This window comes from Aspergillus wentii (assembly GCF_001890725.1).
Source record: "Aspergillus wentii DTO 134E9 unplaced genomic scaffold ASPWEscaffold_2, whole genome shotgun sequence".
Lineage (NCBI taxonomy): Eukaryota > Fungi > Ascomycota > Eurotiomycetes > Eurotiales > Aspergillaceae > Aspergillus > Aspergillus wentii.
Window position 1 is genome coordinate 536,421 of NW_024467833.1, and position 16,436 is coordinate 552,856.

The 16,436-nt window shown below is 47.8% G+C and overlaps 7 protein-coding genes across 7 annotated transcripts; 3 read left to right on the forward strand and 4 right to left on the reverse strand.

Annotated features, from left to right (window-relative positions):
* Positions 1 to 239: 239 nt before the first annotated feature.
* Positions 240 to 2,316, reverse strand: ASPWEDRAFT_48538 (serine/threonine-protein kinase; the record flags this gene model as incomplete). The annotated part of the gene is made up of 3 exons (XM_040837119.1): positions 240 to 327; positions 376 to 1,690; positions 1,743 to 2,316. 3 exons carry the CDS (start codon positions 2,314 to 2,316, stop codon positions 240 to 242), a joined length of 1,977 nt encoding a protein of 658 aa, XP_040691917.1.
* Positions 2,317 to 3,321: 1,005 nt separating this feature from the next.
* ASPWEDRAFT_48539 (cupin domain-containing protein) lies at positions 3,322 to 3,788 on the reverse strand (the record flags this gene model as incomplete). The annotated part of the gene is made up of 3 exons (XM_040837120.1): positions 3,322 to 3,351; positions 3,403 to 3,634; positions 3,691 to 3,788. The coding sequence occupies 3 exons, from the start codon at positions 3,786 to 3,788 to the stop codon at positions 3,322 to 3,324; spliced, it is 360 nt and encodes a 119-aa protein (XP_040691918.1).
* A 2,252-nt stretch (positions 3,789 to 6,040) lies between these two features.
* On the reverse strand, positions 6,041 to 8,530 carry ASPWEDRAFT_105483 (Zn(II)2Cys6 transcription factor; the record flags this gene model as incomplete). The annotated part of the gene is made up of 4 exons (XM_040827728.1): positions 6,041 to 6,150; positions 6,250 to 7,956; positions 8,087 to 8,254; positions 8,374 to 8,530. Coding segments are annotated over 4 exons (2,142 nt in total), but the record flags the coding sequence as incomplete, so codon positions are not given.
* A 1,217-nt stretch (positions 8,531 to 9,747) lies between these two features.
* On the forward strand, positions 9,748 to 10,623 carry ASPWEDRAFT_35863 (uncharacterized protein). Its single transcript, XM_040834312.1, has 2 exons — positions 9,748 to 9,803; positions 10,015 to 10,623. The coding sequence occupies exon 2, from the start codon at positions 10,041 to 10,043 to the stop codon at positions 10,251 to 10,253; it is 213 nt and encodes a 70-aa protein (XP_040691920.1). The 5' UTR covers positions 9,748 to 9,803; positions 10,015 to 10,040; the 3' UTR covers positions 10,254 to 10,623.
* On the forward strand, positions 10,042 to 10,951 carry ASPWEDRAFT_35864 (zinc finger MYND domain-containing protein). Its single transcript, XM_040834313.1, has one exon. The coding sequence runs from the start codon at positions 10,301 to 10,303 to the stop codon at positions 10,811 to 10,813; it is 513 nt and encodes a 170-aa protein (XP_040691921.1). The 5' UTR covers positions 10,042 to 10,300; the 3' UTR covers positions 10,814 to 10,951.
* A 209-nt stretch (positions 10,952 to 11,160) lies between these two features.
* ASPWEDRAFT_104143 (methylisocitrate lyase ICL2) lies at positions 11,161 to 13,259 on the forward strand (the record flags this gene model as incomplete). Its single annotated transcript, XM_040827625.1, has 5 exons — positions 11,161 to 11,581; positions 11,640 to 11,928; positions 11,986 to 12,398; positions 12,449 to 12,872; positions 12,920 to 13,259. 5 exons carry the CDS (start codon positions 11,161 to 11,163, stop codon positions 13,257 to 13,259), a joined length of 1,887 nt encoding a protein of 628 aa, XP_040691922.1.
* Positions 13,260 to 14,367: 1,108 nt separating this feature from the next.
* Positions 14,368 to 15,419, reverse strand: ASPWEDRAFT_168169 (HNH endonuclease signature motif containing protein; the record flags this gene model as incomplete). The annotated part of the gene is made up of 4 exons (XM_040830260.1): positions 14,368 to 14,534; positions 14,606 to 14,666; positions 14,730 to 14,974; positions 15,173 to 15,419. 4 exons carry the CDS (start codon positions 15,417 to 15,419, stop codon positions 14,368 to 14,370), a joined length of 720 nt encoding a protein of 239 aa, XP_040691923.1.
* Between the last annotated feature and the right edge of the window lie 1,017 nt (positions 15,420 to 16,436).

Consider the following 16,436-nt stretch of genomic DNA (forward strand, 5'->3'; position numbering starts at 1 on the left):
AAACATACGGTTCATCTATGTATCATACAACAATAAACATGTCACAACTCCAGACCATGACCGTCCCACTCTAACAGCCAAACTACAAAGACAGAGATGAAGATGAGTTGTAAGAAAGGAAAAGAAAGAACATGCATAACCATTAGAAAATGTACTCGCTCATAAAACTGAAACCGACAAGGCCATGGTCAAATCGAGAGCCAGCTCGTTGCCACAGGAAAATTCAACATGCATTTGTTTTAGAACATCGTTCCAAATGTTCCATCCGTCGCAATCGGCTTCCGGGGTGAACTGCGTCCTGTTCCTTCAACGGCGGGTTTGCGGTGACTGTCACATGTTAGCAGGGATACCCAGACAATTACAGTAAGAACATACCGGAATGTAAATCCAACAAACAATCCCTTGTTCATCTTGTCGTCTCGTTCCGCCATCTCCTCCAACGCTCGCTGTTTGTCGTGGACCTCCTTGTACTTGGCCATATCCGCCTCGTTGCCAAAGTCGTCAAAGTACCCAGCATCCGTCTCCGAATCTAGCTCGGGCACAAATGGTGCACGCTGTCCTCGCAAGTCGGTAAAGTCGACCTCGCTAAAGTAGTCGTGGGCGTGAATCTCGTGGATGTTCTTGAAACGCTGCTCCTTGGACGCCACCAGCTTGGTAATCAGATCCCATGTCCGTCGTGAGAGGAAGTAGTTCGGATCTTCATAGACCGGCTTGCGGAGCACCTTCTGCCAACGCTTCAGATTTTGCCAGGTTTCATCCACCGTTGCGCCCGCAAAAGGTGGGTATCCGGCCAAAGCCTCGAACAGCATGCATCCCAAACTCCAGTAGTCCACAGTAAAGTCATACTCCTCACCCTTCAACACCTCGGGAGCCATGTAGTCCGGCGATCCGACAATCGACTTGGCGTAGTTGACCTGACGCTCACGCAGCGATCGGTAGCCCTGACGACGCTCTGCCACAGTTCTCTGCTCCATCGGACGACCAAAAGGAACTGGCGTGTTGCCCACTTCTTCCAACTTGACTCGCATCGACTCGATCTTGCCAGGGTTCAGCATACCCGCTGCCAACCCAAAGTCCGTGAGCTTCACGTGTCCTGTGGAATCAATCAAGAAGTTTTCCGGTTTCAGATCCCGATGAATGTAGCCCAACATGTGGAGAGCATCGATACATGAGAACATCTCAGCAATATAGAAGCGAGCATGACGGTTATGTAAGACCCCAGTGTTGTTGAGCAGCGTGCGGAAATCACCACCGGGCACGTACTCCATAGCCAGGTAAATCTGGTCGTCATCCTGGAACGCATAGAGCAGCTTCACCAGCCACTCACTCTTGGCCGCAGTCAAGATATCTCGCTCCGTCAAAATATGCCGAATTTCGTCCAACTTGAACAGCAACTTTTTGCTCATGATCTTCAACGCGCAGACCTCCCGCGTATCTTTCTTTTGTGCCAAGTACACCTGTCCGTAGCCACCCTGTCCAACCTGGGTCAACAACTGGAAGTCGTGGTGGCGTAAGCGAGTACGGCGCTTGCGAAGGTGGGCACGCTCCCGACCAAGGTACTTGACGAGAGCCGGCTCATAGTCATCCATTGGGGTCTCAGGAGGTTCGGGGTATGCAGCTTTGAACTGGGAATGGCGGGTCTGGCGGTTGTGAACGTAGCTGAGCAAATCAAAGTAGTGGTCCAGGAAATCTAATTACCGCAATGGTTAGCAAGTTCCAACAAAACACGAGGCGCGACATACAAAGTTGAGTCACATTCACTAGTCGCTTGACTCTAGGATTTTGCAGCTTTTCCATTTCCTCCGCTGTCAACCCGCGCATATGGACCTGCCTTCTCTGCAGGGTGTCCGCATCTCGGGGCTGGTAGGTCTGGTTGCGAGAGATCGCAGCAGCGGCGGGGTTAGGCCCAAGATCTTTCGCCACACGAGTAGGACTAGCATTCTCTTTATTCGACCTGCGCGTAGGGCTTGCCCCAGGCTGGTGAATAACACTCTCGCTGAAATCCTCAACGCTTCTCTTGGGCGGTGCAAACATGGGGTGGTTGTAGTGGTTGTAGGTATTCTTGGTCGGAGAAGAAGGGGCAAGCTTCATAGCTTTGTCGAAAACGTTGGGCAGATCGAGAGAACCCGGAGGCATGCGATTTTTACTGGGACTTCCATGGGGAGTCTGAACGGGACTGGTGAAGCCATTTTCGCCAGGCGTGGAGGGGCGATCAAAGGGTTCATTGCCCGAACGAGTGTGCAGCAAAGGAGGGGGGTTTGGGAGTCGGAGACCATGGCGTTCCGCCGTTTCGGGCGCGATGTCGACGGTCATCATGGCCTAGGAGAAGAAATGGGTAGTGAAAAAGAGAGCTCACAAAGGAGGCCAGATGAAGATGGATTGGGTTGAAAGGTGGTTGTGGAGGAGCGATTCCTTGATAAGGGCGAGTCACCGCCTGACGGAAAGTGGATTCGCTGGCCACACAAGCACGACGCCGTCAGAGAGGGGGATGTGCGGTGAAGTTGGGAAGCAGGGGGGAGAATGTAAGAAAGAAAACAGGTTCGGCAGTTGAAGAATGGCTTTATGAAGATGAAAGAAAGAAAGGAAAAAAAAAAAAAAAAGAAAAGAAAAGACAAAGGAAGATGTTGCAGTACTTAATCTCGTCAAATCAAACGCAGGGCTGCTCTCTGTTCAGCTCGTGTCTGTCTGAGGCCGCCAAAAAGAGGCCCGAAAAGAGCCACTCAGAGCCCCTCGTGCCAATGTTGCCCGGGCAACTCCCTCTTCCAGGGCGCATCGAGATCGCATCGCGGATCCAGTTCAATTTAAATTAAGGCCTCAGACAGGCGAAATCCGGATGGGATTCAAGGGGGCCCAGTGAGTTTATCGGGCCCAGCATCACAATATCACCGGTCTGATTGGGTTGATCGTGACGCGAGATGGAGTCTGGAGATGCCGTGCTGCAAGTCATTTTCCACTAGTTTCTCCTGGTCGGACAAGGGCGAGATCGGCCATGATGGATGGGTCCAGAGCTCGGAGGATTATGTTTGTTTATATCTACAAAGTCCAGCGGATGTGATGTTTAAATAGAGTCGTACACAGTATACATACTCACTTGAAGTGGATATGACAGCTTCAGCTCTTGAGATGGCAGAATTGTCCCTTGGTTGAGGGGATAATCGAATTGCCCCTTTGGGAATGGCGGCAGGGTTCCATGGAACACACAGTGGACGATCAGCAGTTCATCCAGTTTCTGAGAACATGATATCATATGGGAGCATCTTGGTTAAAACTCGTTTATATTATTTATATTCGTCATGTCTATGTCAATCTATTCAGATCTATTTAAGCAGCACCCAGAGCCCGTTGTCCAGTCTACCATCAATTAGCATCAAAACAACACTCCATCAAGTAAGGAAAACCCACGAAAAATCCTAATCCATACGACTCGGTCGTAAAGGTGATCTTCGACCCCTTGGGGAAATAAAACACATCTCCAGGCTTCGCAGTCACAGTTTGTCCCGTCTCATCAGAAATCTGAAACTCGCCCTCGACAATGATCTTCATCTCGTCGTAGGTGTATTCGTAGACAAGGGGGGTGCCTTCTTCGAGACGGTAGAAGCCACATGAGATGGGTTTTTCGGGGTTTTCTTTTTCACTGTTCTTATCATCAGTATGTGCATCACTCATGTATCTGGTAGGGTGTAGACATACCTGGAGAAAACATCACCCAGAAAGGCATTCTCGTTTGCGATCAAAGGGGGCTTGTATGTCGACTGAGCGGCAGCGTGGTGTTGGAATGGAGTGGCCATTTTGTGCTTTCTGATTCTGACCTGTGGCAAGTATTGAAGTGCAAGATAGGTATGCTCGACTCGGATGGATGTTCAAATCATCCCCTGGGATCATAATCCCATTTATATATCTTCCCCATCGCAATAATCTACTCAGTTGATAGCAACCTCGATCCAAGAATGATCGATCGTGAGAGGATCCGAACCCCCTTGAGACGACAGGATCCGATACCCAGAGTAGGCAGGGCGATGAAACGGATTGATAAGGAGTAGGACAGGATGTTGGAGACGCAAACACGGCGTCATAAGCTATGAGGGGTAAATTGATAAGAGAATGAGAAATGAGGGGTGCACAAGAAGGGTGTCTGATAATGGTGATGGAATATTACAGCAGAGGTTATCCGGATACGCGTATTGACGGTTATCTTAAGGTTTGACCGGGGTGGATACTGTATATATTACCGTATATATGTATTAAATACGGGATAATTTTCCCTGGAAGGGTTAGCATCTCCGCAAAAGCTGTCTGACATTGGTTAGACTGGATGAAGTATATGATGATAGAGCATCATAGATGATGATATGAGGATGATCAAACACTGGTAATACGCATATCAGCTGGTATGTACCAGTAACTCACCTCTTTCCATACTGTATAGCCGTATCCGAGTACCAGATACAGTCATCACCATCACTCCTATCCAAGAACCCTCGCCATCCCAACACTCTCGAACAGGCAACCAGACCCAATAACCTGACCTCTTCGCCTTCCCCCGCCAAATAGTGCATCTGCATCTCCCTCATTTTTCCCCTCTTCATCTCATCATCGACTCATCCAGAAAAGGTAACCACTGTCGATCTCATCATTCTCGTCCAAAGGCCGTCCACACCCTCCAAATGGCATACCTACCACAGACAGTGCAGCAGACTAAAGCAGTCTAAAACGTACGGTACACCTGCCGCCATTCATCGCTCGATTAAGGGGGAAAACCTGTTGCGAAAAATCACACCACGGCGGGAAATGAGATATGATATTCCGAGGGCTACAGCCGTTCTTAAATGCAAGGAATTTCTCGCTCTTCTGTTTCTCCTCCACTTTTCTTTTTCGTGGCTTTTAGTTTCTTCCTTTTTCCCCCTCACTTGATTCTTGATTCTACAACTGTCACGACTATCCAAGCCTAGCAGCAGGACTGATTCACCTCACTACAAATACGAGGCCCATTGATATACCCGGTTGACTTGACCTCATCCAATGCAGATCTCGGTTATTCCTCCACCTATACTCTGTGCTCTCGTTTCTCTTTCTCAACGCGGGGTTCTCGGGCTTACCTGAGTCCACTCAGATACTTCACTATCAAGACAGCTACTCAAACAGGTCCGTTCGCCAGTGTCATCTTCAGGATTCTTCTCTTCATGCTAACTGATTCTCGCAGTTTGCTATCTGTAGTGAATTCAAACTTCTCATTGAAATTCTCATTGAAATCAAATCAACTCAAATATTGGATTCTTCATACAGACATCTTTGAGTCATCAAATCGATTCTGTCGAGCTGATCCTCCCATGCGCCAATACAGATTGCAGTAATTCGGCTCAACTCACAACGCGGTTCTCCAAAAGCACTTCACTTCTCCCTAGCGACAAGACTATTTACATTTCCATCGCGACATCTCACCATCGCACCACTGCGCCACCGCGTCTCAAAACAAAGACACGGATCTGAAATTAAGCCAAGTCCGTCCAGCGTTCCCTGATTAGTGCTTTCATGTCCGTCATCACGGTCTCTCAGAAACGCCCGCTGATTAACAAAGAATTCAGATAGTAATATGAGCATTAAGCCGAATAAGCACCAACAAATCCAAAGATCAACGTCCGCATCGCTATCAAATCAGACCAAAAAGCGGAATAAATTAATATCTCAATCTCATCCTGACGCAACAATGGCTACCGTATCTATCACCAGCGACCTAGAGCCATATCTGGCTTCACTCCGGATGTATTTGGCCAAAAGCAGCCCTTCCCCCGAGGATACACTCGACGATTCCGCCACTGAGTCCTCGCAGCAATCGGAAACCGAAGATACTCGAGACGAACTCCCGAAAGCGAAAAGGAGTAGTAACGATAGCGGCCATTTCAGCACAAGACGCCCCGCGATAGTAAAACATACATTGCGGTCTCGTTAGATACCAACTTGTTCTTCATTTTTTTGCTTTTTGTTTTATCCCAAAAATACTATGTCAAGTTAGTTGCGTTGCACTTGAAATGCGAAGATACCTTCAGAACTGCTTACCTTCCCAACCCCACTCCTCCATGACACTGATCCAGTGCAATCTTCCTCGAATGGTTTTGTCAAACTCAATATTTTCCAATGGAGAGACGGCGGAGCCTCGCCGAGGCCCCCCAAGTGATATTGTGGGCATCGTTCGCGGTTCTGCAACCGATCTCCTCCTCCAAGGCTCTGTAGCACTGTACAAGCCATCGGGACTTCGCACCTCAGGCCCACCTCCATGAGATAGCCTGTTTTTCCCTGGACCCTCCATTGCAAAATATGGTCCGGACCTACCAGTTCCTCGAGATTGTCGTCGTGCTTTTTCGGCTTTGTCTTTATCCTGACGAGACCAAACCTCCTGAACAACATCAATACATCGATCAATAGCACCCAGCATAAGGCGGGATTGGATGGACGTCCATCTTTCTAGAACCCAGGTTCTGTCCTCTTGCTCAGCTTCGCAACCGGCTGCCAACAGCGGAAACATCTGGATAATTGTCGTACGAGAACTAGGTGGAACGGTCGCAAGCAAGATCAAAACTCTTTTTGCCAGTACAGAAGTTGGTTCAGAAGGCATCTCTGGAACTGCTTGGTGGAGATACAGAAGTGTTGCCCAGCGATAGGCGTATGCTATCTGGATGCTGTGCTGTACCTCCGAAGTTGGATCCTCAGGGGGCTCAAACCATCTTGGAGGTTCCCATTGCTCCAAAAGTCCTTTCAGCTCGATGGCTTGAGATACCAGAGAAAGTGAGTTGGACTCACTTTTCCGGACCTGTTGAATTAACAGGGTGACCCGGTTTATGAGTGGGAAAAGGGTAGCTGCGCAACCCATCAAAGGATCAATTTCATGGACTGAATCATTTGAAAGATGAGAGATGGAGAAATCCATTTCCTGGTCACTGCATTCTTCCCGAGACGTCAAACGCGCAATCACGTCCATATACAACCAGGTATTATACAGAAACCGAACCCGCTCTAGATCGGCTCCCTGCATTCCATTTTGGATACCAAACCTCAGTACCTGTGACACCAACGCCTTGGCTCCTCGCAAATGCTGGATACATGTTTGGGTATGCTGGTCCCAGGTATCAGCAAATGCAAGCGCTAGACTGGTAGCCAGAGCAGCGTCTGTCTTCATGTTTTGAATGTCTTGAACCATGAAAGTAATGCTTTTACGCATATGATCCACCCCATGGACTCGCAATTCCGGACTCTCTTTGCTAGAATGGAAGGCAGTCAATGCAAAAATTGCATGGTACAGGGCTGGACTATCTTTTGCCAGTGGCCATATCAATGTCCGCCACGGGTTTTCATTCATGCCGTCTTTCACCGACAGTATTCCGCATGTGAATCGATCATATCGTACTATGAGCATCTCAGGACTGGCGACATCAAAGCTAGGCTCCCGATAAATACTGGCAGTTGCATTCTTACTCCCCTTAGGGGAGGATGTGTTCTTGCCTGAGAATTGGAGTATCCAGGGCTTAACTCCCGGGTTGGTCTGTTGTACCATTTCCTCCACGTCCTCATTGTCTTCTTCTAGCAATGCTGAGAAGCTGAAGCCATCGGAGTTTCGGGGGCTGTGTTGCAATGAAATCTCAAAGGGAGGTTCTTCCGAGTTCATGTCGAGATCACTTGCAGCGGGCAGCAGGTCCGATAACCAAGGAGATTGGTCTGGTGGTGAGAAATGTGTCAGAGACGATGTGGTATTTTGGTCGTCAAAGCAATCCATATTTGGATGGCCTAGAAGCTCTCCCCAGCTGGATGCCAGATCTTTCTGTTTCGCCGGAGAGTCATTTGAGTTTCGTGGAGGTATACCAACAGGCTTTGGTGGAGAGCCCTGAATAGATTGTGATTCATCATATCTCAATGGACTTTGTCTTGCCAAGGTTGACTGGGTCATTGTAGTTGATACTGAATCCTCTGTAGCCGGCGAGGTAGAAAAGTTGGTATCCGGCTTTCTAGATGCAGGGTAAGGCGGCGATGAGGTGACTGTTTGAAATGGTGAGTTAGCCTTCTGAATAGTTATATATCATGATAGCATGTTGATTACCCTTTTTTGTTTTTGTGGTCGCTTTGCTGCCTATGTTGGTCTCTTCGAACGGCCGCCATTTGAAGTCCTTTTTGTATCCTCCACATTGCACATTTCGCTTCTTACACTGAAGACAAGTTGGTTTTGACTCGTCGCATTTAAGTCTCTTCGTTTTGCAGGTGGTGCAGCCTGGTAGGGAGAAATGACGAGAAGGTCAGCGCACTGCGAATTTATACAGCACTTGTGTTTGTGTTTTTTCTCTTTCTTTCATCCCTTGGATGTGATAGGTACAGTTGGTAATATCGTACCATTACGACTTTTTGACTGCTTTGGCTTGTTAGTAGTGGGATTTGTAGCAGGTTGGCCTGCTGTTTTCTTCGCAGGGGAGGGAGGCGATCTCGACGGCATGGCAGGAGGAGGGTCTAGAATAGCAGACGGCGATGGGATCTTGATGTTTTCCATACCCGGGACTGCAATGACAACATGGGCCCACACCGAGTGCAAAGAGATATAAAACAATATTGAACAGGTGGCAGAAAAAAAAAAAAAAAAAAGAAGCAAGTCACACAAATGATGTATAAAGGGCGAAAAAGTACACACAAAAAGGACGGGATGGGAGGCGGGAAGATTATTTCACCACATAAATAATAGATAAGCGTTTCAGCCGTATCTAATGACAGGACAATGACAGGACAAAGCAGGATAGATAGGAGTCAAGGGGGCAAAGATAGATAACCCAATGCCTTACCAGGGTGCCAAACGGTGAGGAGAAACAGACATTAGGATGATAAGAGTCGCACTAGAGGAGCAGATTGCGGGGACGGGTTGGAGTGAGTTGGAGGCGAGGATGGGAAGTGCCGATCAGACCAAGAGCATCCGAGACCAGTTGGGAGGAGGCGTGAGATGGATTGCAGCTGTAGTTGCAGATGCAGATGGGATGGGATGGGATGGGATGTGACGCGACGGTCTCTAGGTAGGTGCGTGCCTTGGTGTTCTATTCCTGGTGGGAGGGGCAGGAAAAAAGGCAGTACCACGGAATGGGTGAAGGTTCGCGATGACCCACGAGAAATGTTAAAGCTAAGATGATGATGATGATGATGATGATGAAAATAAAGACAACGATAGGAGGAGAAACGCCACTCGGAGGGAAACAAAGTCGACGAGGGTTGAAGAAGTCGAGCGGCGGGCTCGCGTGAGGAAATCCCCAACTTCCTATTCGGCCGCCGGTGCGCCCAGTGGTCGCTCAGCGTTTCCCCTCTTGCGTTCCTCCACCGGTGCTGCTTGGCTGGAAGAATCGATCTTTTTTGGTGTTCTTGCATTGGTAGCTTGGTCGGCCTTGATGTGGCCGTCATTACAGGTGTTGTAACACGTATCAACTTGATATCTGGTCCATGTATCATGGAGCCCCATCTCGGGTACGTCTCCTCTTCATCTTGATGTAACCATGCATCCATCCCCGCGACAAATATCTAACTTGCCTTAGGTATCTTGGCTTTCATTTTCTTCCAGAACACTTTCGAATCATGCTTTCATCATTGGACACGGACATTCTCCGGGATCCCCAAGATTGGCGAGGATACGATTCTGGGGATGATCCTGAGAGGGGGTGTATAACTAATCCGCCTAGTCTAGAACTCCACAAGCTGAAATGGTTATATCTCAAACACTAACCATGGCACCGAGAGAGATCCATATGGTTAAGATGGACGGTTAAGATGGCAGCTGTCATCCGTGATTTGTGTGTATCCTCATACGTTTAGCAGATTTGCGGCATCACATCCACCACCCGTCTTGCTCCACTATGGAAGACCAATTCCCAACCTTCCCCTTGCCTTTGCCCACTGTCTCAAATATTTAACACTTTTCACCTAAACTTCTTTCAATCGCATTCTTCTGATCTTCATAACTGACAGAACCTTTGAGCTGGCTGCTCATTTCATAGATTCCAGACAGCTTTAGATAAACCCGTGGGAAAATGTCGAGGCTCACAAACCTGCGAAAAGAAAAGTTCTTCCCGAATTTCGCCAATTTGCCCGCTGAAGACGATATTGACTTGAGATACTACAAATTTGTCAATGATTCCCATCTCAAACCCAAGCAACACTGGTGCCTTCTAACAGAGATCGTGTCGATTTGCATTTCGGCCGGCTGGTTCTCCGATCCCGCGACAGAGCTGGTAAACCTTTGACGATCGCCTTCTACACAGATGGCAATGGGAGGAGGATCTCATCTCAGATGAAGGTTGGATATACGATTGCTATCCTCTATGCTGACCAGCATGCTTTCATAGACGGATCCACAGGGGTTCGCCAAGAGAGCAACAATACCGTCAAGGTGAGAACCCATGGGCTGCTTCAATATCCCAAGGAAGCAGAGCTAAGGAATGTCCAGGTTTTCCCCTCGACTTTAGATAACCTGCTTAAATTGAACCACGAGGTTCATCTTTGGAAAGCGTTTCCCAACAAAGGGGTCTGCCACGCGTGCAATAAGGAAAAGGAGCCTTTGCAGAAATGTGCCAGGTGTGGTATGGTGTCGTATTGTGATCAGGTTAGTGGAAGAGGACATAATGGTTGCTCTGGCTGTGTCTTGAGACTAATTATAATGCAGGAATGCCAGAAGTCTGGCTGGGAGAAGATGAATCACAAGAAGAACTACAAGATTCTTCGAGATAATGACTTCCAAGGAATGCTGAAGGTGAGGTGGGAACCCGTAATTGAAGATCTGAATTTTCCCTTGAACATAGGATAGATGCCGTAGTCCAATCATTGCCTCTGTGGAAGGAGCTTTATCAGCCTCTGAATATCGCGAAGATAGATGGTTTTACTCCATCCCTAGAAACCCCATTGGTCACCATCTGAGAATACAGACATAAATAGACCGTTAAACCACTGAAAGTCGAACCCGTAGATGAGTTGAAGAGGGATGGTGGACAGAGCGGATATCGCGGGGAACAGAGGCCGAGGTTGCGGATCGGCCGAAAAGCGGGGGGCAATCATCCGCCAGCAGCTCCCTGGACAAAACATCCTCTTCCTCCAACATTTTTCCACCTCTCCGTGGCATAATCTATCCTGTCTAGCGATTGATTCCCACATACAATGTTTCGATCAGTTCCCCGTCGAATTCCTCGACGCGTCCCCACGCTCCCTACGACTGCTGCCAGTCCATCACGTCTCGCCCTTCGGACTTTCACATGCGGTTATCCTCGGATGTCTTCGTCACCGCTCCCTCGCGTTGAACCTCCAGTGTCGACAGCATTGCCAGGCGATTCATACCAGCTTTTGTCGTCAGAAGAAAAGGCTGGCGCTGCTGAAGATGCTCTTTACGAACAACAGATTAAAGACGTAGAAGCGTGGTGGAACTCTCCCCGGTTTGAGGGCATCAAGCGCCCCTACACGGCTGCGGATGTCGTCACCAAGCGCGGGTCCTTGCAACAGACATACCCAAGCTCGTTGATGGCACGGAAGCTCTTCAATTTGTTGAACGAGAGGGCCGCGGAGGGAAAACCTGTTCATACCAGTATGTTATTAGTTCTGGATAGTTAGATGGCCAGATCTCGATCTAACAGCTTCCCAAGTGGGTGCCATTGACCCCGTGCAGATGACACAGCAGGCTCCTCACCAAGAGGTTTTGTATATCTCTGGATGGGCTTGTTCGTCGCTTTTGACGAGCACCAACGAAGTCTCCCCAGACTTTGGCGATTACCCGTACAACACCGTCCCGAATCAAGTTCAGAGATTGTTCAAGGCACAAAGTATGCATGACAGGAAGCAGTGGGATGCCAGACGGAAGTTGACTCCAGAGCAACGGAAGTCTACACCGTATGTCGACTATCTGCGACCGATTGTTGCAGACGGTGATACAGGGTACGTTTATCTTTAAAAATCCGTCAAAGCTCTTTATTGACGCCAATTTACCTGCAGACATGGTGGCTTATCAGCCGTTTTGAAGCTGGCCAAGCTTTTTGCGGAGAACGGTGCCGCAGCTGTTCACTTTGAAGATCAGCTCCATGGTGGAAAGAAGTGCGGTCATTTGGCGGGCAAGGTTATTGTGCCCATGGGTGAACACATCAACAGACTGGTTGCAGCTCGTTTCCAATGGGATATGATGGGGGCTGAGAACTTGGTCATTGCCCGTACCGACTCTGAGAGTGGAAAATTGATCAGCAGTGCCATTGATGTGCGCGACCATGAGTTCATTCTGGGAGTGGCGGAAGATGTTGAACCTCTCGCAGAGACCCTCCAAGCAATGGAAAGGGAGGGAGCTGCTCCCTCGGAGATTGATGCTTTCGAGCTGCAATGGGTCAAGGACCACAAGCTGGTAACTTTCGATGAAGGTAATATCGTTATTTCTTTCACCAGGTATAATCGTGCTGATTGCGTTTAGCTGTCGATGCCCACCTCGAGGCTGAGGGAGCATCTCAATCCACCCGAGACGCATACAAGCAAAAGGTTCAGGTAAACCTTGATCTGTCTTTCTCCCGCCGAAGAGCATTAGCAAACGACTACACCAAGTCCCCTGTGGTCTGGTCCTGCGACAGCCCCCGAACCCGGGAAGGTTTCTACCACTACCGCGCCGGCTTCCCAGCAGCAACCAAGCGAGCCAAGGAATTTGCACCTTATGCCGACCTCCTGTGGGTTGAGACTGGTGACCCGAATGTTGAAAAGGCTGGCAAGCTGGCAGGAGAGGTCCGAAGTGCCCACCCTGGCAAGAAGCTGGTCTACAACCTTAGTCCATCATTTAACTGGATGGGCCAAGGATTCGACGAGGCATCTCTCAAGTCCTTTATCTGGGACCTCGCACAGCACGGGTGAGTTAAAACGCTGAACAAAACTGATTCGAAGCTAATGAAGTCAGATTTGTGCTTCAATTGATTTCCCTCGCGGGTCTGCACTCCAACGCCACCGTGACAACAGAGCTCTCGCGTGCCTTCAAGGAAGATGGCATGCTCGCCTACGTGCGCCAGATTCAGGCACGCGAAAAGGAGCTCGGAGTCGACGTTCTCACTCACCAGAAGTGGAGTGGAGCGCCGTACATGGATGGCATCCTTGGGTCGATCCAGAGCGGCAGCAGCAGCAGCAAGAGTATGGGAGAGGGTAACACAGAAAAGGGTGAGCTAGCACTAATTATAGTTTCATTATTTGAAGACGCACTAACTTTCGAACAGGCTTTTAAACGAGCTATAATGCTTGGATGAGGTGTTTATCCATATGGCTGCGATGAACCATTCTAATTGATGTATTACAACCAAACGGACGATGTTATTTATATAAATGCTAGACTTGCATCTCTTCTTATTCAATTCTCTATACAACAAAACATAAAATCACTATGCCATCCCAAGAACAAACCCATCAAACAGCAACAACCCGATATATCCTTCACTCATTGATGATTATGCCCATTCAAAGTCAAAATACAATAATACGCCCCATCTTCAAGCTGACAATGTCTACCCACACCACTCCCAACAGAGCCAGTTTTGCAATTCTCGAGACAATCATGGGCGGTTTCCCATTTTCCGGCTGATTCGACTTGTCAGAGGCAGTATTTACGACTGGGTAAAGTAGGTAAACGTACAACTGAATTCAGTGGGTGCTGAAAAGACGCCAGCTGCGAGGGCAAGGAGGATCTGGGTTAGATGCATTTTGCTAGTCTGTTGTCAGATTTTAGTCACGGAAATTGATATACATGGGAAAGACATACTAGATAGAGTGATAGTTGAGTACTGAAAATGCTTCTGGAGGCTATAATTTCTCAACCCTAGAGGAAATATCGACATCTTTATAGAAAACATCTTGAATATGATGCCATCATACAGAACACAAAGCACAATGACGAAAATAAGTTATCATACAACAGCCAACAGCATGGCAGAACACGTTGCATGGACTTGATACAAGTCACAAAAAAGCGCAGATAGTCATGCATAGCCGCTAAATCCCAGACATCCGGTACATACATCTGCTGTTGCCCTCTCCTCGCCTCCCGATTCGGATTCGGCTGCCAAGATCTCGTATGAAGCACAGTATTCCCAACAGGCACACTCCCCGGTACACCCCCTGACTGTTCGACATGAAGGGGTGGGGTCTGGTCTTTATCATATCGTAGTTATCACGGCATAATTAGATCATGGCGGTTGATGAAACATAATAACTCGACTCTACTGGATACAGCACGAGTGTCGTATTCTCAGTCTCGTTGATAACCACATTACCCATGCAATGCTATCACTCTGCGCAGCCCAAGAGGGTGGTTATTCACAGGTCGAGGTCCATTCTATGGGAATAAGCAAGCCTGACAGATCAAATGAAAGTGTCAGGATGAAAACCATGCAAGCGACTCGCAAGCTCAAACTCCATGCGTTCTCCTGGCTGCGGGCCTTGCAATATATGTCCGATTTGGTCGCTCCCTGGAGGAAAGTCATGTTCGTATACCGGCTCACCAGCTCCTCTCATATTGGCCAGGACAGCTTGTTTAAAGTGCCAGTATAAAGCATGTCAGAGACTTGATGAGGATGGTCGGGTTAGCGGCACGATGCACCTATAACTGTTCCGTCGAGTTCTTCGTCGATTCCTTGGAATGTGTAGATTTTGTATCCTTTCTATTAAATGTCAACTTTATTCCAAATACGCACCAGGAGAAGGGATCGATGTAGAGGACTAACAAACGGGTTAATCGCAAAGAAGTATTGGTCAAAAAGCTGACGAAGATCAGCCTTCATCAAGATACCATTCTGTGGCGAGTTGATTCCTGTCCGGTCAGTCACATAGGCATCGAGATGGCTCGAGGGGAAAACGGCCTCGTGGGCCACGGGAACGATATGTGCTGCCTCAAACCCAAGCCAGATATCTCTGTCCGCCCCTTTTGCAACAGCCCCTGAGATCATACAGCCCCCATCACGGTGTCTCACTAGACTACTGCGATTAGAGATAACCACAGTACTTGGAACGAGAAGATGACTCACGCAGTGAATTATTTATAACTGGTAGAATCCGCGATGGAAAAGGAACGAAAGTAGTATCGCTCTTCTGAGACCTCGACACGGCCTAACGCAGGACAATTGCTCAGTCTTCTGCATCTGTATAAGAGGAATTACACCCTGCATACCATCTTCCTGTGCAGACTTAACGATATAAACCCCCTTCTCGAGCAGGTCAGAACTATCCTCTACCACCTGCCCATCGTCCGAAACAACCATAAACCCATTCGGAGCGTCGAGGCAGATACAGAGCATCGTCAAGAAGTCGTTCTTTGTGTACTGTGGACCAGCATCTACTCCGCCACGGATATCCTCGATATTCGGTGTAAGGACGAAGAATACATTGCGAGACTGATCGCGGGTTGGATGGGACATTATGCAACTGCAGGGCAGATGGGGAGGAGGGGGGAGAAGATTGAGAGCTCGCAGCATGATGTCAGTGAATGCTGGTAGTGGTGATGTAACTTTACTTGGTAGAGCGAAGAGGCATTTTAATATCGACTATCTATGAAGACAGAATATAAAACAACTGAGTGATAATTAATGAATATAGAATACTCTATACGAAGGTTCTATTTCTGTCTGACCGTTAGAATATGACATCTCATACAATATTATCATACTAAGATAGGGGATATGATTTTCCATATACAGAAAACAATAATCAATAGTTCAAAATAGCCTCATAGTTCCTGGTATTTACATTAATTATTACAAAACATGTTTCAGCATCAACAATGGGCATTGTTGTATGTACAGTATTTACATACCCCTATACCAGTATATACCAGTATCAGGAACGGAATATATAAGGCTGGGCGGATCATCGATAACCTAAAAAGCTGCTAAGAATAAACGGATTTAATGACTGGGTGTAACGATACAAAGTAAGATACATGTTTTGTGTGTTTAGTTCGTGGTTTTCAATGTTGCAATTGAGTTCTTACAGCGAACGAACGATACTGTGTATAAACAGGAGTTTGGTTGTGCTAGTAATCTATCCTGTGTATCAACGCCAACTATATATATATTTCCGTCTACAGTGTACTCGATGTCTTGCCATAAAACCAATATAGGTAGTATTTCCACTCTCGAAATGTAAACATACAGGATATCCTCGTTGCTTAACTGAAAAGAAAACGGTCAGGATCACACAAGGACCGAGGTGGCAAATAGAACAATCTCGCACCTCGCAGTGGACAAGGAAAAAGTGATACCTTACAGATGTGACACAAGGAAATTCATAAGAGGGTGCAAAACAAGGCCGCCACAATCTGGCGAGCGCATCAAGCAGGCTCACAATTGGAACAGGGACCAACAAACCAATGGAAAATTCGAATGTCAGAAAAACATGGTAGGTGTTGAAGAAAGAAAAAGGGAACAGGGCAAAAA